Below are 27,866 nucleotides of genomic sequence, written 5' to 3' on the forward strand. Positions count from 1 at the left end.
CGGCGCTGCGGCCCAGCGGACCGCCGGGAGTAAAGCACTCTCCGGCCCGGAAGAGGCTGATGCGGGATAGGGCCCCGGCGGCCATCGTGGGTTGCAGTGTAGTGTCGGAAGGTGAAGGCCGACGGCAAGGAAGGAATTAGGTTTTCTCCAGTCCCAGGTGAGTGGCGGCCTGTCCTCCCGGGGGAAGCGACGGGCAGCAGCTGTGGACCCCGGGGAAGGAGCACTTTTCGGGCCTGGGCCCGCTCGGGGCCCCTGCCTGTAGCTGGGCGAGAGAAAGGGGCGCCTGTTTTCCGCCCCGGAATCAGGAGGTGCGGGGAAGGACGATTTCCTGTCCTGCTCCGCTGGGGTCGCTCTGGCGGTTCTCCCGGCAGGACACCGCTGCTGTCAAACGGTGAGTTGTTTCAGAAAGAACGAGATGACTCTAAACTGCAGGCAAGCCCTCTCTTCCCCTCGGCCTCAGTTTCCTCACCTGGTAAGGTGAAGGCGGCAGAGATCGTTGACAGCTCAGGAGGCTGTGACGCGGCGTGTTGATTTCAGCTCTTCCAGTTGGTGTGGGGGCAAACCGAGCTTCTTTACTAGTAGTGGTTAACGTTTTGCCATAGCCCAGTTGAGTGGGGAAAAAATACATTATTGGGGGAAAACTGTAATGATTTATAAGTTATTCCGAGATTTTCCAACAAGATAGAAATTTGTCCTAACGACAGCTAAAACTCTGACATCGTTGGCCGAAAGAACCAAATTCGTCAGGAATTTAAGGTATTTGGTACGTTGGGCAAAATGAGGTGAAGTCCTTTTAACTTGAAAAATTAAACCTAATATTATTTGCATGTTCTTATATCAAGCTTTGTATTACCACGTGTCTTACGCTGAAGAATGTCATATGTTCAGTGTTAAAGTATCAGTTAAGAGTAAGTCACATTGAAGCAACGAAATAAAAAGAAAGCAACATTTACCGTCTACTATGTGTAAGACCCTAGCTATTCGCTCAACAGTCAGCTAAGGAAGGCAGTAGCATCATCTCTGTTTTACAGATGAGGAATAAAGGAAGATTTACAATTTGTCAATAGTTGGTGGTGCTGATATATCAAAGTAATGTGTATATCTAATATTTTAGTGGATTTGCATTCCTTACCAAAATATTTTGAACTTTTAAAAATTTAAGATTATAGTTCATAGGCATTTTTTGTATTTGCAGAAAAGGAAGGTGTTGCCTTTATTTTAGACATGTTAGAGAAGCGTTGTCGGTAATCATGAAGATTAGCAGTTGAAATAAGGTACATTTTAACTTTCCTTTCCTTGCACTTCAAGCGAGAATTGAGACAAAAGATTAGGCCGTCAGAAATGAAAATCACTGCCGCATCATTTGAAGGTTATAGTTCAGAATGCCGTAGTAATGATTCATTATTTCTCCACCCTCTCCTTTAAGTACACTTGGCTGAAACTCATTTAAATTATTTCTCTGCAAAACATTACTAAGCAAATAATTTTAAAATCACAGTGTGGAAAAAGTTTCTCTTCCTTGTGTATTTAGGACAACTTCAATTAAAAGTATTTTAAGGATTGAATTTGTCATTGCTTATGTCGATTTTCATTTTCTTAATTCAATATAGGCAGATTCACTACTCAGACTCACAAACAACTTTTTTCATAATGTAGAGGATTTTTTTTTCCTATTCTCACTCTTAAAAAAAATCCAATTGATGTTTGTCACAGATTTAACCTTCTTGCAATCGTCACTTTTCCCTAAAGGAAACTTGAGTATATACTTTTTGTTGGTTACGTGAACCAAAAGATCTATTTCCATTATTATGATTGCTATACATTCAATCCAAAAATGTTTTCTTGAGTTAATAGAAAACTGTTTCAAACCTTTAAAGACTATCGAAAGAAAATCTAACAATTTGGGCAGACAATATTTATAAAGCAGCATTGTCTTGAGATATTCAACATTGTTATTGTCCATCCTTAGTAATGCACAGGCCTTGCTACAATTCTACAAAATATGGTCGAGCAGAGTTTGGCCTTCTTTATATTCCTAGTATTATTTGAATTTGAGAGAGAGGTTTGCATAACTCCTAAATTAGCTTACAGATAGTATACTGATCTTAGGGAATATGTACACGTTTTAATCATAAACCTGACACAATTGGGTAGAAAATTATGATTAATCCCTTTTAGTGAAATTTCTTTACCTGGAGTTGAAGGAAACCTTTCTAGTGCCTTTTCTGGTGACAGTCAAAGACAATGCTGTTAATATTTAAAGTAAAATCAGAATTTTCAGTAAAAACTTTTTTGTATTGGGGCTGGCCCCGTGGCCGAGTGGTTAAGTTCGCGCGCTCCGCTGCAGGCAGCCCAGTGTTTCGTTGGTTCGAATCCTGGGCGCGGACATGGCACTGCTCATCAGACCACGCTGAGGCAGCGTCCCACATGCCATAACTAGAAGAACCCACAACGAAGAATATACAACTATGTACCGGGGGGCTTTGGGGAGAAAAAGGAAATAATAAAAATCTTTAAAAAAAAAAAAAAAAGTCCTGCCTTTAAAAAAAAAAAAAAACTTTTTTGTATTAAAAGTTAATATTGAGGTAAACTTGAAAATTGATATTTAAAGTTTTGTGCTTTGAATTTCAATTACTTTAGTCTGAGTGAGTTAATCCCACCTTATAATGTGTAATATTCAAAGTATTTTCAGGTACGTTTTCATATTTAATCATTCTTATAACTCTGGAAGGCAGATGATACTCTCATTGTATGTAGGAGAAAACTGGGGCTCAGAACAATTGGCTTTCCCAGAATGAAATAGTAATATTTCAAACAATGCATATTAAATCCAGATTTTTTTTTATTCTAAAAAAAAAGACAGGTACTCCGTTTCACTGTAGCTCTCCCATCCTTTGCTTCCCAAAGTTATTAATGTATTGATTCTATAATCCTCTGATGTTGTATTTATCTCTTTAGACTATTAAGTCTAGCTTTTATTTTCTCCCAGCTCTACTTTTTAGAATATTTGTATCTTGTCATCTTCTGCATATTTTTCCTTATGTGTATTTTTTTTAAAAGTTCGTACCTAAATGGTTCTGTTTACTTATATAAATTAGTTGTAAATATTAAAAGGCCATGTAAATGTTTAAAATTGGCTTTCTTTAATTTTTTTATAATAGCTTTATTGAGAGAGAGTTCACATACCATAAAATTTACCCTTGTAAAGTATACAATTCGGTGTTTTTAGTGTGTTCACAATATTGTGCAACCATCACCACTATCTAAGTGCAGAACATTTTTATCACCTGAAAAAGAAACCCAGTACCCATTAGCAGTCGCTCCTCATTTCCCCTTCCCCTCCCTGTCTGGCAACCACTAATCTACGTATTCTAAGGATTTGCCTGTTCTGGACATTTCATATAAATGGAGTCATCCTTATAAGTTTAATGCGATGAAGCTTTAAGAAGTTATTTGTAATATGAGAGGTTCTATTCCATTACACCCTTTGCACTGATTTTCATGTTACTTGAGTAGATCACTTTTCTAATCTCCATGGGGACTTTTCCTGTTTGGTATTCATGCAATAAATAAATCTGCTGACGTGTATATGTTTCCTTCTTCTTGACCTTTGCTCTTCACATGTCTTAATAGTGTGTTCATGGTGTTGTGTAATCTGTTCTCAGGGCTCAGGTATCTGTTTGTGGCTAAGTAACTTTTATTCTTCGTTGGGCATTTTTACCTCTGCTTTAAAATGACTAATGACTCCCAGCTTGTTTTAAAGTTCTCAGAAACCATGACTTTATAGAAAGATAAATATCTCATTATCTTCTAAAGCAGAGTTTCCCCATATGTGTTATTACATTGTTTCTCTTGGGACAAATTTTACAACAGCAAATTGGCAAAACAGCAAATCTTATGTGAAAAATCCTTTTTCCTTTAAGACTTACCTCATTCTACCCTCCATCACCTGCCAACAGTCATCTTGAGTGAGAACTTTGCCACTTGATTCAGTCTTGCTTTCTATAGCAATCCCCTCCGTTCTTCTAGGTGATTCTGCTGCCTGTCATTGTGGGCAGTATACCCTGTAGCCTGGCTTCCCATATCTTTCACCTCTAGTTCTCTTCAGCTGTCTATGCCAGAGCCAGGCCGTGGAGCTTGCCGCTGCCCAGACCTGGTTCTCTTTGAATTCTTGAAGCCCACACTCTCCCCCACTTTGCTGGCACAATTCTGGCCCACTTTTCACTTCTCTCACCCTTTTACTACATCTACACTTGCTTTTTGACTAAAGATTTTCCCCTTATTTTCCCAGTTCTATTCTGTGAGAAGCCCACCTTTGATCCCCGCCCCATCCCCGTCCACCACCTGCCTTTATACCGTTATCCACTTAGCCTGAACTTCTGATCAGATCACTTCAGCCTCTCTCACTAGTACTCCAAAATTCCTGTTCCTTTTGTCTTTTTTCAGTTCCTGTTCTGGAAGTCCTTTATCCCGATTCAGTCCGTGTTCTCTAAAGCTGAGCATTGCTTGGTGATGAGCATGGGGGAGGAGGAGGAGATTGGAAATCAGTGCACACTGGCATTACTGTGAATGTTTTTCAACTTCAGCAGAGCACTTGGCTCTTTTTAATAATCTTTTAACTTGATCGTTTCCCTGCAGTAGCTATTCAAATCCTTACTCTGCTCCTCAGAATTTCTCTACACCCTTTCTTCACTTTTGGGGATCAGATTCCTGCCACCTCTGCTATACATTTCCTGGCCCTCCTTCCTCCTAATCTTTTTTTTTTCTTCTTGAGGAAGATTAGCCCTGAGCTAACTGCTGCCAATCCTCCTCTTTTTGCTGAGGAAGACTGGCCCTGAGCTAACATCCATGCCCATCTTCCTCTACTTTATGTGTGGGACACCTACCACAGCATGGTGTGCCAAGCGGTGCCATGTCCGCACCGGGATCCAAACTGGCAAACCCTTGGCCGCTGAAACGGAAGGTGCGCACTTAACTGCTGCACCACCGGGCCGGCCCCACCTTCCTCCTAATATTGAAGGAAGAGATGTGCTCTCAGCCCACGCTCATCTTGAAACTTTGTCCCTTTTGGTTAATTCCTTTCTTCTCTTTCTCATCTTTAATCTCTCCCTTTCCACTAGCTCCTTCCCTTCAGTTTATCAACATACTCAAGCCTCATCCTTCCTTAAAAAGAAAATCTCATTTCCCTCATTCCATTTCGCATTTTTTGAAGGAGGAATCTCTTCTCACTGCCTCTACCTATTAACCTCCTATCCCACTCCTCAAAATAACAGCAACCAGGTGTTAAATACTTAGTTTGTGCATTTTATCTCATTTGGTCTTTACAACACCCGGAGAGATTTTGCAGAAGAAACTTGTGACGTGGAGATAGGCTCTGATGTGCTTTAAGTACTGGCTCTCCTGTACTACCATTCCACTGCAGGTTGCTCATGCTCTCAACAATTGTCTCCTTGTCACCAAAGCCAGCTGTGACATCTCTGAAGCTGTATTTGATGGGACTAACTTCTTTCCTTTCCACTTTTGCCACCATCTCTTCTAGTTCAATCCTTCCTAGTTTCCATTGGTTCTTTCACACCTATCTGTCCTTTAAAGGTGATCTCAAGTGAGAACTCATTTCTTCCATAGCATTGGGCTGGTACTTGAAGCAGGAGGACTTTAGGCAGAGATGGTGAGAAAGCATTCTGATGTTGGGAAGGAGAATGGGCAGAGGTTTTAAGGTGGTAAAGTACAGTTCACCAGCAGTGAATGGTAAGCAATTTACTTCCACCTAGGGAATGCTACAAGTTGGGAAGTAATATGCATTGAGCTTGGAAAGGTAGCTAAGAGGTAGATAGTGGAAGTTCTGGAATACTAGACTAGGAGTTTGATTGAATCATTTCTCAGCCCAAAACCTCCGGTGGTTCTCCATCCACAGGTATATGGTGGCCACATAACTTAACATCTAAATCAGGACCCTTTGAGAGTGAAGGGAAGCACTCCACATTAATAATTACACTGAGATAACTTTGCTGAGACTGTCTGCAGCAAACTGGGAGTTATAGTCACCCCGACTATGCAACAAGTCAAATCTGAGGTGATGTTTTGATGAAGCCTCTCTGGAGGACATGTACAGCTGGGTAGAAACAAATTTTGAGATTAAGATGGTGGTTTAGGAAGGTGATATAGGTTCTTGACTAGGTGGCTCCTGTGGGAATCAAAGAAAGCTTGAGACCTCACCACAGAAATTGATAGAATTGAGGAATAGCTGGACATGTGGTGTGAGGAAGAGGAAAGAATTACATATCAGAGTCGTGAGCTGGTATGTAATCAGTTAAACAAATTAAAGCCTTTATAACTATTTGTTATAAAGCTGTAGAGAGCCACTGCAATATAAAGGAAAGGGCATAGACATGGAAGTCAGAAAGACCCAGGTTTGAAACAGAGATGTACCAGTCACTAATAGTTGAGTTTTAGTTATTATAACTTCAGTTTCATCTGTGAAATGGGAACAATAATATATAATAAAGAGTGTTGGGATGTTTGGTGGTGATATATGTAAAGTGCCTAGTTCTGTGAAGAAATAATAATACCAGCAGTTAACATTGAGTGTTTACTAGCCAGGTACTAAGTGTTTTGTGTGTAGCAATTTGTTTAATCTTCACAACAACCATCTCGGGTAGCTACTATTATGTCCATTTTATGGATGAGGAAAGTAAAGTAACTTGCCTAAGGTAGATAGTAAATGGTAAAGTCCTGGCTTCACTCTTAACCTCTAGACCATAATGCTCATAGGGGTTCAATAAGTGGTAGTTGCTATTTTTTTGTTTGTTTTGCTTTGTTTTATTAAATTGAAAAACTGATTCAGTATTATTTCTTTTTTTTTTGCTGAGGAAGATTTGCCCTGAGCTAACATCCATGCCAGTCTTCCTCTAGTTTTTAGTATGTGGGCCACCAGCACAGCATGGCTGCTGACAGAGCAGTGTAGGTCCACACCCAGGAACCAAACCCAAGCCACCAAAGCAGAGCACACCAAACTTAACTGCTAGGACACCGGGGCTGGCCCTCAGTATTGTTTCTTAATGTCCATACAATGTAGGTACTAAGCATGAAGACCAGATGCCTAAATGTCGTCTCAGATTTGTTTATCACTCTGGCTCCTGCCCCACTAATGAGCACCTATTGCTTTGTACTCTGCTTGCAGTCCCCTAGCCCCACTCATATCATCTCACAATACCTGACTATTTGTTGTATCCATTCAGTTTTCACCTCTGCACATGGTATACCCTTCGCAACCTTTTAGCAAACCTTTCGTTGATCTTCAAGATTCAGACTAAACATCATCCAAGAAACCTTTCCATAGCTGCACCTTGTTGCCTCTGTAGAACTATGGAAATAGGACTGTGGATAAAGAGACGAGCAGGACTGTTTTGGTTTTTTTTAAATACATAATATAAAGTGCATTTGTGAGCATACTGTTACCTCTCACTGTTGCATTATTTTTTTCTATTCTATTTTTATGTTCTTATGATCATTAATCCTCTAGTAGCTTGTGATTTACAATATGGCATTTTCTTCTTTGTATAAATTTGAAACTCTAAAGGGTAAGTCATTACCATCCTAGATAATATCCTATTCAGTTTTAGCATTTTTCAGGAAAATCACATTTGTGTAGCTAACTCACCACTCAAGACTATAACCTTTTTGAGAGAAAGAGCCATGTTTATCATCAATATTTGTATTCTCCATGGTGTCTAGCTCAGGACCTTGAGCATAATATGGGCTCAGTAAACATGTATTGAATTGAATAAAATAACACACCACTGCTTTATTTGATTTTCTACAGTGAAAATTATGATTCTTTCTGAAAAACATCTACCTAAAAATCTTCAGAAAAGATAAGCCGCTTTTATATGTTTTCTCTGAGTATAAGTTTCAATTTTGACATGACCTAGAGTGATAATAGTAGAAGGTGTAATTTTCAACTTGAGTAAAATAAGAAGTTCTAAGATATTGGATACTTACATATATATATATATATATATGTTGCTGTTGTCGTTCTCATTCTTGTAATACTGGCACATGAAACTATTCTTAATTTGCTAGAGGTAGGCTGTCTCCTTTCTCTGTCTCTCACTCTCAGGGTGATAAGGTCTCTTAACACCTTATCCTCTAGGAATTCTGAGTTTGGTGGACCCATCTGTGTCATGGTTGGCAGCCCACTGTAGTGAGGTGGTTAAAGAAAGCAGTGTTGTTTGTCATACTTTGCCTAAGGAACGTCAAAGATAGCACAACCCTTCAAACTTTTTGGATTTAGGCCAAGTTTTGCGCCTAAGTTCTTTTGTTCAGCTCTAGAAAATGAACTTTGGTGACCTGAAAGTATATTTTTGTATATGTGTTCTTTCTTTTCTCAAGAGGCTTTCTTTTCCTCTTATTTTCCATATTGGCCCTATTAGTTTATCAAGCATGTATGAAATAAATGCTGAATTGAACTATACTCTGTATTTCCTACTATAACTTAAGAAAAATTTTTTTAGCATTCAGTAACATGATTAAAATTGGAAAAATGCAGAAAAATAACCCAGAAATTTACCACCTGGTACCAACTGCTACAAAAAAACCAAAAGACGTAGAAAAAGAGTTTTTACTCCACATAGGTATGATCTGACTTGGAAACTTACTTCATTATCATAAACTTCCTTTCTTCTTCCCCCCGCTCTTTCTCCCTGCCTCCAAAGTTTTGATAAATATTCCACAGGCCACATATTATAATTTATTTAACTTATTGTTGAATTAAATTATTTCCAAATAAATTTTTCTTATGTAACAATTTGATGCACATCTTTTTTTCCTTTCTTTTTTTTCTCTCTCTCTCTCTCTTTTTTTTTTTTTGCTGAAGAAGATTCACCCTGAGCTAACATCTGTGCCAGTCTTCCTCCTTTTTTCTAGTATGTGGGCCACTAGCACACCATGGCTGCTAATAGCAGTATAGGTCCACACCCTGGAACTGAACCCAGGCCACTGAAGCAGAGCGCACCAAACTTAACCACTAGGCCACCAGAGCTGGCCCTGATGCACATCTTTATACATAAAGCTTTTCTATATTTAGGACAATTTCTAAAAGTAGAATTCTGGGTCAGATGATATCAACAGATTGATTTTTGCCAAATTGGTTTTGAAAAAGATTTGTACCAATTTATGTTGCCACTAACAGTGCTTCTTTTACCATATCTTTTCTAGTCCTGGCTGTTACAGTTCTTTTGCACGTTTGCTACTTTGATGGGCAAAAAATGGTTTCTACTTGATATTTTAATGGCATTTTGTTTTTTATGCATCAGTATAGATCACTTTAAACCAGCTTGGATAAAAATGTTTAACTCTTTATCTTAAGTTGTAGGATTATTTACTCAGAGTTGGCGTTTAACATTGTTGGTGTTTAATGCTAACTACTAAATTCAAAATGCTTTTTTTCCAGACCCTGTAAGATTTGGATATGTCCTTCATATTTGACTGGATCTACAGTGGTTTCAGCAGTGTCCTACAGTTTTTAGGTAATGTTGGCCTTTTATTCTCTATTGTTATCCCATTTTATCTGATTTATATGAAAGTGCTTATTTGTCTAGAACCTCTTTATATGTAACCCATTAGTTACTGAGAACTTTGAAATCATACGAACATGTTCAGTTACTCATTTTGTCCCTTAGAAATTATGTAATCTTGGGCAAATTACTTTCTCCTCCTTAGCTATAGTTTCCTTATCGGTGAAATAACAATAATTCCTACCTCTCAAAGTTGTTGGTAGGAATATTATTAATAGGAATAGCTACCATTTATTAGCCAGTTTACCTAAGTACTTTACAAGCTTTATCTCATTTAATCCTAACAGAAATCTAATGCATTATTTTTGTTATTATAAAAATGCACGGTCCATAAAGTGCCTTGTATATCATGAATGACAGTTTATGATCTGCTAAATGAGATTTATTTACTTGGTAATTCTGACTAGTGTTTTCCTCTCCTTAGAGATTTTAAAGATAGGAAAAATCTTAGCTTCTTATTCTTTAATTGACACCTTTAACTTGTCACATTTTTCAATGAGACAAGCTTTTGATTAACTTCCATGTTGGGATACACACAATTTTATTATTGTAATAATTAATGAAAATATTTCTGGTCTCCTATTTTCAAATCTTGTCCTAAGTTTAGTCTCTCTCTAATCATTGTCTTGTGAACTGGCAGAAAGAGAAGCATTTCATGTAATTACAGAGTGGTCAACATGGTCCCAAACTGGCCACCATCGTACTTACAGAATGGGATCTCCTATAGCTGTTTCTTCCTCCGCAACATAATCTTAACCACGGAAATGAATTTTGTTTGACCACTATGTATGAAGAGAACAACAATGTGAGATCAAACTTAGTTGAACCTCAATATTTACAAATTTTTAAAAACCAAGGGTTTTTTTAAAAAAACTAAATTTCTCACATTTTATACTGTCACTCTACTACAGGTCAAATGTCAGATCTCTCTATACTACCTCCAAGAGAATTCTTTTTTTTTTTTTTTTTGAGGAAGATTAGCCCTGAGCTAACATCCACTGCCAATCCTCCTCTTTTTGCTGAGGAAGACTGGCCCTGAGCTAACATCCGTGCCCATCTTCCTCCACTTTATATGTGGGATGCCTACCACAGTATGGCTTGGAAGTGGTGCCATGTCCACACCCGGGATCCGAACTGGCGAACCCCGGGCCGCCAAAGTGTAACGTGTGCACTTAACTGCTGAGCCACCGGGCTGGCCCTCCAAGAGAATTCTTAAATCTTTTTATCACACTGAAATATGTTAACACATATTTGCAACAACTGGGTCAGAAATAGGGGTTTTAAACTTTATTATACTGGGATTTGGTGTTGTAACTGGTTGGAATCTATATCTCAGTTTATAGAATAATGAATCTAGTCTGAATTATATTGAAAAGGCAAAAGATTGCATCATAATCAGGAGCAAGAAGGTTAATAGGGCAAACATTAGGAGGCAATGTAGAGAAATGGAAACAAACCAAAGCTGTGAGTTCAAATCTCAGATCTGACTTTAGCATTTAAGCAAGTTAACTCTGAGCCTTCATTTCCCCACTGTAAAAAAAGAGGCTAATAATGCCTACTTCAGAGAGTTATTTTGAGGATTAAATGAAATAATGTATACTGATACTTAACAGTACCTACTGCAAAATAAGAATTTAGTCCAACCCGTTTTAAAGAATAAGGTTTGTGTTCTAGGTGTTCCCTTTTGGAATCTTAGCCAATGTACTTTTACCATTTAAAAGTTGGTGTAGCTGCCAGCCCTGTGGCCGAGTGGTTGAGTTCACACACTCCACTTCAGCGGACATGGCACCGCTCATCAGGCCATGTTGAGGCAGCATCCCACATGCTACAACTAGAAGGACCCACAACTAAAATATACAACTATGTACTGGGGGTATTTGGGGAGAAAAAAAAAACAGATACATTAAAAGTTGGTGTGGTAAGAATGATTGCATTGTTTAGAAACAATCTATACAGAAACCTTTTAAGAAATAGAAATAGTAGGGGCTGGTCCCATGGCCGAGTGGTTAAGTTTGCACGCTCCGCTGCAGGCGGCCCAGTGTTTCGTTGGTTCGAATCCTGGGCGCGGACATGGCACTGCTCATCAAACCACGCTGAGGCAGCGTCCCACATGCCACAACTAGAAGGACCCACAACGAAGAATATACAACTATGTACTGGGGGGCTTTGGGAAAAAAAAGGAAAAAAATTAAATCCTTAACAAAAAAGAAATAGAAATAGTTAAATTATTAGTTGGAATTCATAATTAAAGGAGAAATCTAGTATCCTAGCTCAAGTAGCCATGGACAGTCTTCCCCTTAGGATCCGAATTGTTGGTTAGTAAGTGATCAAAAGATTAGAACTTCAAACAATTTACTTCTTAAACATAAATGTGGATAAACAACTAGGTATTTTTTTGTCATGAACTTAGAAAATGGATGGCCTGAATCTATAATTGCCTAATGTCTTTAAAAGTTCATTTATTGATTGAGTAAATATTTTTTGAGCTGCTACTATGTCCCCTGTCATCATGTAATTCCATGGGAGTTAGACAGTTAGACACATGAAAAATAAAGTTCCATACCACTACACATCTATTAGAATGTCCAAAATCCAGACACTGACAGCATCAAATCCTGATGAGGACATGGAGCAACAAGAACTCTCATTCATTGCTGGTGGGAGTGCAGAATGGTACAGCCACTTTGGAAGACAGTTTGATGGTTTTCTTACAAAACTAAACATACTCTTTTCCATAAAAACCAGCAATCATGCTCCTTAGTATTTACCTAAAGAAGTTGAAAACTCATATCTACATAAAAACCTGCACACAGATGCTTATAGCACCTTTATTTATAACTGCCAAAACTTGGAAGCAATCAAGATGTCCTTCAGTAGATGAATGGATAAATAAACTGTGCTACATCTAGACAATGAAATGTTATTCAGCACTAAAAAACAAAAGAGCTATCAAGCCATGAAAAGACATGGAGGAAACTTAAAGGCATATTACTAAGTGAAAGAAGCCAGTCTGAAAAGGCTACATACTGTGTCATTCCAACTATATGACATTCTAGAAAAGACAAAAATAGGGAGACAATAAAAAGATCAGTGGTTGCCAGGCAGTGGGGATGGAATGGGATGACTAGGCAGAGCACAGAGGATTTTTAGGGCAAAGGAAATACTCTGTATGATATTATAATGATGGATGATATATCATTATACTTTTGTCCAAACACAGAATGTACAACACCGAGAGTGAACCCTAAGGTAAACTTTGGGTGGTTATGATGTGTCAATGTAGATTCATCCTTGGTTAAAAATGTACCATTTTAGTGAGTGATGTTGATAAGGGTCTAGGTTATATATGTGTGGGGACAAGGATCATATGGGAAATCTCTGTACTTTCCTCTCAATTTTGTTGTAAACCTAAAACTACTCTAAAAAAAGTCTTTAAAAAATAAATAAAACTCAATATGGAATTTTGCAGTTAAATGCCAGTCTACTATAAATTGGTCAATGCTTTCTTTTTCTATCAATTTTCACTTTATCTTTGCTTGGTTGAAATATCTAAAATTATGTGCTTGGTTTTTTTCTTTGTTTTTGCTTAGTTTTATGCAATCCTGTGAATAGTTTAACCTTATTCTCAGGGAAATTTGACAATGAACTAAACTTTTTTACTGAAAAAGCTCATGTAGTTTTTGTCAAAAATACTTAATTTATTTTCATCCATGAGAAATCTCTTTAATTTTTCTTTTGGTCTAGCTTCATAAATACATGAAATCAAATATTTTATGAATGTTTCTCTAGTAGGAGACACAGTTATTCATTTACCCCTAAGTTGTCAAGGGAATTGGCATTTTGGCATTGCAGATAAATTTAGGTAACACAGATTTATTGATTAGGGCAGAGTTTACTTTTATAATGAATAGAGGCATTTTATACTTTGATAATTTGAATTCCCAAATCATGATATATTTAAAATAGCTCTTCAAAACTTAAAAATAGACTAGAAATCCAAGCTTATTCAGGCCAATTTATAAAATCTTAAAAGTTTAAAAGATTAATAGAAATCTAGAGTAATTAGGAAAAATTATCTAAATAAACTGAGTATTATATTATACTTTTATTTAAAGTCATTTTTATGGATAATCTGTGTCAGATAGCACTTTGACTAATGATGGCTCTTACTCTGCAGGATTATATAAGAAAACTGGTAAATTGGTATTTCTTGGATTGGATAATGCAGGAAAAACAACATTGCTACACATGCTAAAAGATGACAGACTTGGACAACATGTCCCGACATTACATCCCAGTAAGTAGATTCCCCCATAAAATCTGTTACTTTATCAACTGATAACCTATTTGTTGGCACTAACCAAGAGTTTTTTTGTTTTTTGTGGGATAAATTATGATCAAGTGATTTGACCTGTTCTTAAAATAGTATAGTAAATAATAGGTGACCCAACTCCCAGGAAGTATATTTAGATCTTGAAATAGTACTTATATATTCTTACCAGTTAGCACCCCCTTCTCCAGCTAGAGGAATTTAAAAGTTATTGTCTCAGGGATTATGACGTGATTGAGGTCTATCCAACAAGATATTACTTAAGCTATAGTCACTGTTACCTTGTTTACATAATCTGAATTTGTTTCAAATTTTAAAACTGTGCCATTTTAATCATTATTCAGGGGACAGATTATAGTCTTACACTTTACTGGTAACTCTCAACTTACTAACCATTTATTTTTCTAGTCTTAACATCCTCAACAATATCTAATATAAAGACCATAGAATTATCCTAAAAAACAGGTCATGTACTGATACATTTATAGAAAATTTTAAAACAATTGTAAAAATAATTTACTGTGCTTTCTTTAAAAAAGACCACCTAAAGACATTAATAATGACTCTGTAAATCACTTAATACATGTCATCCTGTGTATAAGGTTATATAAGAGATACTGTTTGAGAAAGTAAGTGCTAAAATGACAAAATTATTAGAAACAGAAGCCTGGGGCTGGCTGCCTGGCTGAGTGGTTAAGTTTGCGAGCTCTGCTTCTGCGGCCCAGGGTTTTGCCAGTTCGAATCCTGGGCGCAGACAAGGCACCGCTCATCAGGCCACGCTGAGGTGGCGTCCCACATGCCACAACTAGAAGGACTCACAACTGAAAATACACAACTATGTACCGGGGGGCTTTGGGGAGAAAAAGGAAAAATAAAATCTTAAAAAAAAAATTAAAAAAATAAAATTAGATAAAATAAATTAAAAAAAAAAAGAAACAGAAGCCTAATTTATAAATATCTATGACCTTACTTTTACTGTTGAAAAGAAAATCAGGGGCCACCCGGTGGTGCAGTGGTTAAGTGCGCACGTTCTGCATCAGCCCAGAGTTCGCCGGTTTGGATCCCGGGTGCGGACATGGCACCGCTTGGCAAGCCATGCTGTGGTAGGCGTCCCACATGTAAAGTGGAGGAAGATGGGCACGGATGTTAGCTCAGGGTCAGTCTTCCTCAGAAAAAAGAGGAGGATTGGCAGCAGATGTTAGCTCAGGGCTAATCTTCCTCAAAAAAAAAAAAGAAAAGAAAAGAAAATCAAGTAGACACAGATTTTAAAGACAGATTAATCCACAGATTAATTATGAAATAATAAGGGTGGCCTTAATAATGAGTATAAAATTGAGAACTGGACAAAAAAAGTAGATAATATGATAGTCATTTAGTTCAGTAAATATTCAAAGAACAAGGTAGGAACAAAACAAAGTACCATTTTCTCTGTAAACTTGTTAGTGAGTGAAATTGGAAAAGGGAAATTTGATAAAATTGATCAATCTTTTTTATATTACGAGAAGAGAGTGGGGCTTGGCAAATAAGTTTCTGATACAAGAACAATACTGTTAAAAAAATTGATCATGGTGAAATTGAGTATTTAAAATTGCAAAAAGAACAGAATTAGAAGAGATTACAGAGTGGTCTTGTATTAGGTGTAAGTTATTTTTAATTTTTTGATGTTGCTCTCTTTTAGTTATTCGGCAAATACTTATTGAGCACCTACTTTATGTTAGACATTGTTTAAGTACTAGGACTAAAAGCAGTGGCACAAAACAGGTGTTGTCATAACCTTCCTGCAGCTCATATTCATTTCAACTTATATTCGACAATTAATCAAAAACATGTGTGAAAAAGATAACACATATCTACCCTATTGTCTGGCAGTTCCACTGCTAGGTATTTATCTAGGAGAAATGATAACGTTTGTTCACTAAAATCATTGTACAAGAATGTTTATACCACCTTTATTTGTAATAGCCAAAAATGAAACAGCTCAGATGTCCATCAAAAAAAGAATGGATACACAATGGAATTCTACTCAACAAGAAAGAGGAATAAGCTACTGATACAAGCTGATGCATATCATACTGCATGGAAGAAGGTGGTCACAAAAAAATTACATGTTGTATGATACTACTTACATGAAATTCTAGAACAGGCAAAACTAACCTGTGGTGATAGAATTCAGATCAGTGGTTGCTTCTGGGAATGGTGGTCGGGAGTGACTGGGAAGGGGCAAGAGAGAACTTCCTGACGTGTTAACAGTGTTCTTAATTTTAATCAAACTGAGACTTCTTATATAAAAGCAAAGAGTGTATTGGGGATTGTAACCATGGAGGTAGTCTGTCAGCCACGTCTAAGTATTCTCTTTTCCTTATGGAAAGGAGCACACTTTTGACACAAATTGTATTAATTATTCATTCAGCTGTCAGTCTACACACAGAATTTTAAAATTCTTTTAACTGTTACCATGGTGGCCACATTTTTTAAAAATTAATTTATTTAATTTTTAGGGGATGAGGAAGATTGGCCCTGAGCTAACATCTATGCCAGTCTTCCTCTATTTTTTGTATGTGGGATGCCACCTCGGCATGACTTGATGAGCAGTGTGTAGGTCTGCGCCCAGGATCTGAGCCTGCAAACCCCAAGCTGCTGAAGCATAGCACATGAACTTAACCACTACGCCACCAATGGGCCCCCTACATACAGTTTTTTAACAAGATAAGCTACTCTGGGGCATCAGCAGTTATACTGAATAGTTAACAGTTATACTGAAGTTTTCATTGTAATTGCAGGGGGCTTATGCTTTTGGCCATGAGGGAATAACAGAGTCAGGAATTAGCTTCCTACTGTAAATGACTAGAAAACTGAGCAAATATATACTACAACTGTTTTCAGGTATTGACCAATAGCTAGCACAGGACTATGATTCCTGAGAGAAGGAAAACAAACCCTTCTTTATTTAAGCTTTATCACAGGAGATAGTTTTTCTATCATGGTGCAGGGAGAGGAAACCCAAACATAGCCCAGTAGCTTGCTGAGTTGAAGAGATGGAGAACAGAATTTGGGGAGTCTGAGGTGACTAGAGTTTACTGGGCAGAGTACCAAAGACGAAGAAGCTCTGCAGAGAAAGACCTTCAGAAATTTTCATGGCCGAATACCAATCTGTGCATGCACAGGGTAAAACTCTACATGGCCAGTCAAAGAACAATTTCTGGAGAAAGAACAATTGTAGTGGAGCTGATAGCTAGTTAATTCCCAGAGCTCACATAGGAGTGGGAATCATTCCTGTTCCCGCCGGCCAGAATGGAGAGACCTGGTTAATACACAGGGCACAGGTAGAGACTCCAAAAGGATCATTCATTGGTAATGGCACTAAAGTAGCCCCAAAGTAAAGGCTAAGATCTGCCCTAACAAAACTTAAAAATTGATCTGCAAGCAGTTTAACTGCCTACCAAAACAAGGTCCAACATTCTTTAAAAGAATATAAAATCTAGCATCCAGTCAAAAATTACTAGATGTGCAAAGAAGCAGGAAAGTGTGATCCATAATCAGGAGAAAAATCAGTCAGTGGAAACAGACCCAGAAGTGGCAAAGGTGATGAAATTAACAGATAAGGATGTTAAAACAACTGTTATAATATGCTCAGGGATTTAAAATGGAAAACATAATGAGGAGAGAAATGAAAGATATCTTTAAGACAGAACCAAATGGAACTTTTAGAAATGAAACATACACTGTCTGATATTAACAGCAAATTAGACAGTGCTGCAGAAGGAAAGACCAGTGAACTCAAGTCAACACAATAGAAACTGTGTAAAATGAAGCATAGAGAGAAAAATGACTGAAAAAAAAATGAACAGAGCCTCAGTTATTTGTTCGACAATATCAAGCAATCTAGCAAACCTATAATTGAAGTCCCAGAACGGGGGAAGGGAGGGAGCAGAAAATACGTTTGAAGAAATAATTGCCAAATTTTTTTATTATAATTGTATTTGTCATTAAAGACTGTTACCTGAGAAATAGGACAGCCATGAGAGAAAATTGAAATTTCACCTGTATCATTTAAGATGAATTACAGGAAAAATTATTATGCTGGAGCAGTCACTTGAATTCACAGTAAATAATTGTCTGAATAGATTACCATTTTCAGCAGGAGAAATACAGAAAATAAGTGTTGGGTTTGTGGCAGGTAATAAATGCTAGAATTGAATATTACCATTGCTTGTCTACATTGTCAATATGAATTGGAGTATATCTAAGTACAACAAAGAATTCTTTTATCATTTCTTCAATGTTTGATTTGCCCTTAGTTGTAATTAAAGTAAATCAAACATTAAGTAGCAATATATGCCATGAGTGGATTTCCGATTTTCATGTTGTAAAAATATTTTGTATTATTATTTAGCTTCAGAAGAACTAACCATTGCTGGCATGACCTTTACAACTTTTGATCTGGGTGGACATGTTCAAGGTAAGATTCTATTATTCTTATAGCCACTTTGTTTCATTTTAACTTAACAAAAATGTGACCATTATGTTCCAGTGCATGAAATCTCATTCTATTCAAGGAACGTCAGAGTAGACCTAAAATTTAGGAATGATTGCCCCTTTATAAATGCTTTAAAAGCAAAGAGTGATTCTCATGATATTTCTGGTCAATTTAAGTCTGAATATTGCTTTTGGTAGTAAAGCATACGAGTAAAATTTAGCCTTCATTCTCTCTCTGCTCCAATCTACCTTTCACATGTAGTCATAAACATGTTATGAATATGTTATTGCTATGTATAAAAAACTTTCAGTGGCTAACTCATTACCTAGAAAATAGAGGCCAAACTCATTGATCTAGCATTCGGAATCTGTGTGATCTCGTCCCAGTTTACTCTTCAAGTCTTGAGTTCCCACTACTGCCCTTCTCATTCTCTACTCCAACCAGACCAGACCCTCTTGGTGTTCTCTCACCTCTGTGCTTTTGCTCGTGCCATACCCATCCCACCTTCAGGGCCCAGTTTAAGTGCTACTACCTCCCCTGAGAAGCCGTACCCCACTGGGAGTGCTCGCAACTGTACTTCCATAGCGCTTAGAGCATTTGTGTACATGTCTACAAGTTTGGAAAGACTGGTTTATCTCCTCTGCTAAACTTCCTGGGACTAAAATCCTGGTCATTTTTCATATCCCCAAAAGGACTTGGCAGTACCCAGCCATAGTCATTCATAAATAATGAATATTACAGAGTTAGTGAACATACTAAAAACCTCATATGACAGAGGAATTTAAAAATGTGGACTAAGAGAACAGATTAGTGGCTACCAGGGGAAAGGTGGGGTCGGGGGTGGGCACAAAGGGTGAAGTGGTGCACCTACAACAAGAATGACAAACATTAATGTACAACTGAAATTTCACAAGATTGTAACCTATCATTAACTCAATTAAAAAAAAACCTCATATGACAAATAGTTGGAAAGATTTTAAGTAGTTGTGGCTAGTGTAAACACATGACACATATAATAATTGTTTGAAACATACAGAAAGTAATTTCTGGAATATAATGATTAGAGAGAATTGAAGTCTAATGGAGTTTGTCTGAGACTTCATTTCTATATTGTTTTTAAAATATATCATAAAACTGAAGTCAGAGAATAAAGTTATTTTCCCCAGGGTAGCCCAAAAACTGTCTTCTCTTCTAAAAAAGAATGTCATGGACAAAATTACCCCAACGGTTTCCTAGACTTTAGTTAATTTCTGTTATGAGTAGAACAGTTTGCTTTTATTATTTTAACTTAAGTCTGTACTCGATACTAATTTCTTTCTGTCGCTGACTCCAAATTTATCACTGGCAAAAAACTGATAAACTAGAAATGTCAAAGAATGAATACTGCGTATAAAAAATAGCAATCCTCCGATGAACTTAATGTTCATCATTGTCCATTGGTAGCAGTACTAATTCTACTTCTACCATGGGAAAATTGGGGCAGAGTCAGGTATTTGACTTGCCCACAATCAAGGAAAGCCTGAAATTTCTTCTTTGGTCTTCTAGAAAGACTTTGGGCAACACTGAGTTAAAGGTTAACTTGAGTATATAGTGAAGAAGCAGCAGCTAAGGGATGATTACATGTAATATCTTGTTAGACTCTTCCATCAAACCATCTGCTAGATTTGACCAGCAAATAAAATCTAACTCCTGATTGTTTTTGTTAGCTCGAAGAGTGTGGAAAAACTACCTTCCTGCTATCAATGGCATTGTATTTCTGGTGGATTGTGCAGACCATGAAAGGCTGTTAGAATCAAAAGAAGAACTTGATGTAAGTTAAATAATTAAAACTAAACATAGTTGAATCACTCTGGTAAGCCTGAGGAAATGGGTTGGAGATCTAGGTATCAGAGTGCAGCTTTTCTGCAGGCTCTGATGTGACTCCTGGCAGTTTGTGGAGCTCAGTGATTACTCTCCTTCAAATTCAGAGGGAGTAACTTGGAGTAATTGTGGCTCTTGAGGAAGTACTAACACAGTCTTCCTTCCTGAAGACGAGCTCACTCTGTGCAGTATGCCCTTGTGGTATATTGTATGTCTGCTACATTCCTAGAGTGACTTGGTTTTGAGTCCCTAGTCATCCTAGGATGCCAGCTTCTTCAGGAGACGGCCAGAACCTGGAAATGGTATAACATGCCATCTTTGTCCCTACTTCCAGGAGCGAGCAGGGCCATGTGTAGCTACCTCCCCTCCCCCTCCCAGGTCAGATGCTTCCTAAAGGGGCTCAAGAGCAAAGGGCAAGGCCAATACTAGATCTGGGGCTGCAGAGAAAGCAGATCCATGATTTGACTGAAGGTTGACCTGACCATGCCTCTGCCCAGAGCAGGCAAACAAATACTTGTTCATGCGGAAAAGTTCAGGTAGGTTCTCTGGTCATGGAACAGGGTCAGGGAATTCTTGAGTTCCTACTTTGTGTCAGGCAGTGTGGATTTTACCTCATTTAATTCTCAAATCAACTCCATAAGGTAGGTGCTACTATTCCAAATTCTCTCTGAACTTCAGTGAGGCTTATTTGCCCAAGATCTCATAACTTGGAAGCAGCAGTACTAGAAATGAAACCAAGTCTGCCCACCTTCAGGGTGTTGGCTCCAGTTACTGCACCTCACTGACTCACAGAGTGGGCATTTACAGAAGGAGCCTTAGGGAGACAGAACTGAGCTTTTGGCTTCATTGAGCTCACTTTAAAATGCAGGAAGACTTTGCCAAAGAAAGTTGGCAAAACTGACGTGATGTGATAGAGTCCTTGATACCTACTTGGTATCTTGTCAAAATGAGCCCTTGAGATGGTTTCATACCAACATCTTGTCTTTTGTTTTGTTTTGATTTTTTTTTTTCAGTCACTAATGACAGATGAAACCATTGCTAATGTGCCTATACTGATTCTTGGAAATAAGATCGACAGACCTGAAGCCATCAGTGAAGAGAGATTACGAGAGATGTTTGGCTTATATGGTCAGACAACAGGAAAGGTAAAATTATTTTTGAAATTATTATTTTGTGTGAATATTTCAGTCAACAGTGCAAATGTCAGTTTATTTTGTTTATTTTTATCTTCTGAGATAGTTTATTCTAACACTACCCCTAACAGTAACCATGCTTATTAATAAGTCCAGTTTGTACAGTCTGTCTTCTTTTTTTTAAATTAAAGTATAATTGACATATTAGTTTCAGGTGTACAACCAAATGTCTTCTTAAGTTACTATTGTCCAGCTACGCAAGCCCATTATTGTTATATCTTTTTCTTAAAAACTGACATTTATACATTTGTCTTTTTTTTTTTTTGTCATGAAGATTAGCCCTGAGCTAACTGCTGCCAATCCTCCTCTGTTTACTGAGGAAGACTGGCCCTGAGCTAACATTCGTGCCCATCTTCCTCTACTTTATATGTGGGATGCCTACCACAGCATGGCTTGCCAAGTGGTGCCGTGTCCGTACCGGGGATCTAAACTGGCGAACCCCGGGCCCACAAATTGGAACATGCACACTTAACCACGGTGCCACTGTGCTGGGTCTTTTTAATTCCCTCATTTGTTTTCTTTCTACCGCTGAATGAGACCTTTTCTTGGTGATAACAAAAATGTCAAAGCTCATGCTTATGGGAAACTACGTGAAAGCTTTCAAAGTTTGATTTATCATAAATATTCAGAATTAGCCACCAAATAACATACTTGAATGTTTCAGTGGTGTGTTTAGGGCCCCAGTTCAGTTTTTAGGCCCTGAGTTCACCAGAGGAAAAAAAATAAAATGTAAACTTGGGCACAGGAGTGTTTTGGGTTTTTCTGAACATATACTTTATAATAAGCTTTAAGACATTATTTTTTATTCATTTTTAGTAGGATTTGTTTGAGGGGAGAACCTTAGTTTTGAAAAATTCCAGAGTTTACAAATAAAATTTCTTTGGTTTACATATACTCTCTCAGGGTAGAGAAATATTGCAGCCTATAGAAGGAGACTCTTATGTTAGACAATGTAGACTTTGGTCTCTTTTCTGTGTCTTCTTTTTTTTTTGTGAGGAAAATTGAGCTGAGCTAATATCTGCCACCAATCTTCCTCTTTTTGCTTGAGGAATATTCGCCCTGAGCTAACATCTGTGCCAATCTTCCCCTATTTTATGTGGGATGCCATCACAGCTGGCTTGATGAGCAGTGCTGGGTCTGTGCCCAGGATCCAAACCTGCGAACCCTGGGCCGCTGAAGCGGAGCGAGTGAACTTAACAACTACACCACCAGGCCGGCCCCTGTGTCTTCTTTTTTAATAAGTCAACTCCACGTTAATTTTAGGAAATGCCTTGTTTAGTCATAAACCTACTCAGAGAATGTTTGTCTTTAGTATTAGTGAAACCAGTTTGGGTAACTTGAATTTTTCTAAGTCAAAGATTATTTTCATTCTTGTGCCTCACAGGGTCACCTCTTTCTCACTAAGTCTATACCTTGTCCTAAAGTGGAGCGAGAGAAGGAGGCTTCCTGTGCATTTAGGGGGCTTGGATGCCGAACAGCCATGGCTTTGTGAGAGTCACCCTTTGTTCTAAGATGAATAAACAGCAATTCTACTAGGGAGTGGAGCCTTTATTTCCTAAAGAGGTCATCCAACATAATGTCTGTCTTCTCTCCTAGGGCAGTATATCTCTGAAAGAACTGAATGCCCGACCTTTAGAAGTTTTCATGTGCAGTGTGCTCAAAAGACAAGGTTACGGAGAAGGCTTCCGCTGGATGGCACAGTACATTGATTAACAGCAGCCTGCATGGGTTCCAGGCCTCACCATGCAGGCCTACTCAGAGATTTGACCGCTCAATATGGATAACTTGAATTCAATAGACTTTTGTTGGTTAGAAAACAGATGTTTTTTAGGTTATTAATATTATATCAACTTAATTTGAGTGAGAATTGAAAACTGATTCAAGTTTGAATATCACAATGTTAGCTTTCTAATTCCATAAAAATAATTAGTTTTTACAGTTTATAATCTGACATTATCCCCAGTACCATTTATAAAGAGCAACTTTCCAGCGGTACATTTGAAGCACTTTTTAACAACATGAAACTACAAATATAACCATATTTAACAGCTCATCATGTTAAATTTTTTATGTACTTTTTTGGAACTAGTTTTTAAATTTTAGATTATATGTCCATCTATCTTAAGTGTACAGTTAATAATTAGCTTATTGATGATTGCATGATGCCTTACAGTTTTCAATAATATTTTTTCTTATGCAAACGTCATGCAATAAAATAAACCCTATGTTTGGCATCCTTGTTGGGCAAATGTTTCATTTTCATGTGTCTAGCTAGTATACTCTGAAATTTTGAGTATTTATATTATACATATGAAGCAGTTGTTGGGAAAGGAGATTGCTTCAGAATATTTAGGATAATGTTAAGTCCCTAGAGACTTTCGTGTTTACTAGGAGACAGATTGTATTTGGTTGCACCTTAGTCCACATTTATCTCTGAATCATGTGTGTTTTTATCAGTAACACTACCATTACCAGTGCTGATGGGGTCCATGTCCTAGTCCCTGTCGGATTGACCTTCTGAGGAAAAGCATCTTCTCTGGTACAACCCAAGGTTGACTTTTGGTTTGATAGGCTCTATAGCTCCTTTCCAGTTGTCTAATTCTGAAGTGTCCCAGTCTTCCTGGTGCCCGGTTTGGTATTTGTGCCTCTTCACCAGGAGCAGTGACAGGCACCAGTCTGCCCACATTAGAGGTACTCTCCAGTCGCTATACTTCATGGTACTGCCCAGGGCAAGTGACAAGTAGGATCTTGTGCACTTTCTGCAGTTTCATTGTGCAGGCCTGCATATTTTAGGAAAGAGAAAGCCTGTTCTGCTTCAGTTGTCACTGAAATAGGGGATTCTGCTTCTGTCCTATAGCTCTTTTGCATTCTTTGGCATATTTTATTTCTTGGTAAAAAGAAAATGAATGCTTGCATTTACTTGTCTTTTTTCTTAGTTGCTCTCAGCTAGCTCCTACTTGACAGCACAGAGGGTTTTGTTTTTAGATATAATGCTTGCCATGTGATAATATGCACAGACCTCATTGATAGACTTGCTATTAAAATTTTAGTTAGCTTTTTAAAGCATTTTAATTTCCCAAGAAATTGAGTTCTTTTTTCCCATTTGTCTGAGATTCCCATAATTATACTAAAATTAGATGAAAGATAAGTGCCAAATATATATTTTAAGGACTCTCAAGCTTAAGATTTCTGTCTTGGTTATAAGCCAAGATTTTATAGTATATTTAACCAATTCTATTGAGAATAGATTGCTCCAATTCTATAAAAAATAATTTTAATATCAAAATGACTGTTTTTTCTAGCTGTTGTCCAAATCGGAGTTACTGTAGTCCTTTCTGTCATCAGTAATGTAACACATGAGTCAGGTAAGGATTGAGGAATATAACTGGAAGAATGACCAGTTAGCTAAACCGACAAGGTTCATTTCCTAACATGACTGTTGGTTGGAGTAATTTGGCTATTCTATTTCACTTTCTTCTTCCTTCTAAACCAAAATAAAAGAGCTTCTTCCTTGTTTAGAAACATCAGTAGCACCATGGGAAAAGTAGGAAATGCCATTTCAGCCTGTTGGTTTCTTCTGCCAGATATGTTTAAAGCACTCGCTTCTCATGCTCTGACTAAGCAGAACTAAGCCTTATTGAAAGGACTGCCTCTCTTCGATGGCATCTCTCTTCAGTACCTGCAGGGACATGCCTTTCTTCGGGTATTTCCTAGTATCTATTGTGATACTTGAGACGTTAATTATTTGTGTCATAAATTGGTATAAGAGGAAAAGCTTGCTGGTTTTTCTAGAGGACAAAAGTGCTTTCTGGTACAAAATATCTCAGTCCAGGATTCTCATTCTAGTTCTGACACTGGGATCAAAGAAACAGTCACTTTGTGGACCACAGCTAAACTGAGGATATTTTCCCAATGATGTAAGATTCTCATGGCCCAAACCTCTAGAAATGAAGCTGCTCTTAGCAGCAGCTGGCTTTCTTCCCAGTTCCAGGGAGATGGGCCTGCAAAGTTCCTCAGCCATTGGGCTTACCATCCAGCTTTGAGAGCTCCTGATACATTGAGTCGCTCCCCTTCAAGAGAAGCACATTAAGAGTACAATAAGAAACAATGGGGACACCATACGTACTCTGTATGTGCCTGTGCAAGTGTGTGCACCTGTGGAGTATTTCGTAGATAAATGGAAGTATTGGAGACATAGGTTAATTTTGTACCACCCACTGTAAGGTGTGAAAATGTAGTTGGTAACACTGTTGTATACATACTAAGATTGGATTCCATATAAATCAGGCACTGTTCAAAAGATGTTTTAAAATCTTAAGTAAGTCCAGAACTCTATAAAAATATAAAGTCTCAGCCCACTTTTATATTTTTAAAGAGATTCTTAACCCCACACCTGTTTAAATGACTGCTATTAATTATACTTTTGGGTAACTGGTTAAATTGATAGATTCCAGTTTATCGCAGTGAACTTTTAGAATGGAATGGAATTACATTTTTAAAAATTGGGGCATAGACATTTCCTAAAATATATGAAAAAAATCTTCTCACCATTGGCTTAGTTGATCCAGTATCTTTGAGTGCCAAAGAGCTATGAATTCAGATATTGCCTGCATAGATCTAAATTTTAGTTTTGTGTGCCTGTGTACGTATACAATTTTACTGTGGTTTATAACATATAAGCAGAACCTTGTTTCTTTTCCTTAATTTTCAACTATCTCACACTTCTCTGTAGTGCTCTCCAGCACATAAACTACTTGTAAATCATTAAAATCAGGTAATAGCTGTTGTAATAGCGTTTCTTGCCTCTGCAAAATGATTTGATGAACTACATTCAAAACCCAGCATTTTTACAAGTTCCATCATTAAAAACAGTATACTTCTAGTTGGCAGGATTTGAGAGTTTCAGGAGAAAGGTTTACATTTTCTGAAACTGTATTTGGTGTATGACTCACTGTGGCATTTCAGTCTGTTAGTCACTTACATGACTAAAGTTTGCAAAGATTTATTGCTGAATAAATTTTGACCAGAGTACACTGAGAATAGCTAATATAAAGGGAAGTCTCTCAAAATATGTTGTTTTCATTTTATTTAGAGTATATTATTTGGATCATTTTAAACATATGTAAAAGTTGGTGAAGCTTCAAAAAATATCGAAGAAAGCATGAATAGAGATTAACAAATATAAATTTCTTAATGCAAAATTAATAGGAAATTAAAGATTTTCTATAAACTTTTAAGTTCAGAAAACAGTGTATCTTCAGTTAAGGACTAAATTCTCAAAGCTACATGTTGATGCTTCTGGTCATTTCCATCATTGTCCTTTTGAAATGTAAATTAGTGCTGTTTAATGGGGGGGGGGGGAGAACAAGCTCTAGGAATAGGGCCTGCACCTCTGTGTGATTGGGATTTTGTCACAGCCACGTTTCCACTCCTGAACCCTGCAACCATCCTCCTTCACGCCCCCAACCCTGCACTTGGGTAAAAAGATCCCTGAGGATGAAGAAAATCGACAGTCTGGTGAAGATGCAGTTCTGAACCAACTAATTTTTGTCCTCATAATTTGGAACGTTCAGTAGCTAATATATTTAATACCACTGATTGATGGTTCAGGGCTTTGAGCACACTTTTAAATAGAATCCAAAGTAATCAAAGTAACGGAAGCAAACTTACCTGAAGTAAACTTTGTTTCCGGAGTGCCGCCCGCCCCAAATAGATTTTTAGGGCAGAAATGGGAAGGGCTTTTGAGTGATTTCACGCAGAATTATTTTTGGAAAAGCTGCACTGGAATGGATGAATTCTTCTTGAGTATGCATTTTGAATGGGGGAAGGATTAGATTTAATTTTAGTCTTAAATATTTTGTGATAAAGGGGGAGAGTGACAGTTCTACAGTTTTTGACATGCAAGTTGGAATTGTTTTCATTATCACGTGTAAAGATTCACATCAGAACGGCCAGCTTCACGTGGGTTGCATTCCCTGGTGCTGCTCCTAACCGGAACTCGCAATCAGTCGCCAGGCTGAGGCGGGGCAGTCGGGGTGAATGTAGTCACGTTACGTTGAAACTGATCAAAGTGTTCTCCGCGGTGAGGCTTTCAGTATTTGGCTGACTGCACGGTATGTTGAAGTGGTAAGTCGATGATAAGTTTTTCATCACTAACCTTGTTTGCACTTTTGTATACCACTGCTTGCACTAGCATTTTAGTGTGAATTTTAACAGTTGTTTTACGGTGTATACAGATTGTTAAGCATAATTTATATAAAGATGTTTCTGTTTACTTTTATGTATTTTACAAAGAACAGCTACAGTAGATGGTTAAATGTTCTTGAATTGTGTTTGTATGTTGTTTTGATTATGTTCTATATTCTTTTCACCCCCTATGAATTTGAGTGTCAGGAAGAGAAAAATAAAATGCTAACCTGGTCTTTGAAAAA

At 37.6% G+C, this 27,866-nt stretch overlaps 1 protein-coding gene across 2 annotated transcripts; it reads left to right on the forward strand.

The window, feature by feature from the left end:
* SAR1B (secretion associated Ras related GTPase 1B) lies at nucleotides 1-27,866 on the forward strand. Of its 2 annotated transcripts, none has more exons than XM_044780494.2 (7): nucleotides 1-157; nucleotides 9,452-9,527; nucleotides 13,753-13,872; nucleotides 18,299-18,364; nucleotides 20,089-20,192; nucleotides 21,256-21,387; nucleotides 23,032-27,866. In XM_044780494.2, exons 2-7 carry the CDS (start codon nucleotides 9,470-9,472, stop codon nucleotides 23,146-23,148), a joined length of 597 nt encoding a protein of 198 aa, XP_044636429.2. In that variant the 5' UTR covers nucleotides 1-157; nucleotides 9,452-9,469; the 3' UTR covers nucleotides 23,149-27,866. The 2 variants fall into 2 exon arrangements, with proteins under 2 accessions (XP_044636429.2, XP_044636430.2); XM_044780495.2 differs by lacking the exon at nucleotides 1-157 and adding an exon at nucleotides 324-391.

Source organism: Equus asinus, chromosome 9 (genome assembly GCF_041296235.1).
Source record: "Equus asinus isolate D_3611 breed Donkey chromosome 9, EquAss-T2T_v2, whole genome shotgun sequence".
In the NCBI taxonomy this organism is placed as follows: Eukaryota; Metazoa; Chordata; class Mammalia; order Perissodactyla; family Equidae; genus Equus; species Equus asinus.

Excerpts from the sequence above, each read along its gene's own strand:
- SAR1B (XM_044780494.2), top strand. The coding sequence starts at position 9,470 with ATGTCCTTCATATTTGACTGGATCTACAGTGGTTTCAGCAGTGTCCTA. Across the intron at positions 13,873-18,298 it reads TGTCCCGACATTACATCCCA|CTTCAGAAGAACTAACCATT; the intron begins GTAAGTAGATTC and ends ATTATTATTTAG. Across the intron at positions 21,388-23,031 it reads ATGGTCAGACAACAGGAAAG|GGCAGTATATCTCTGAAAGA; the intron begins GTAAAATTATTT and ends CTTCTCTCCTAG.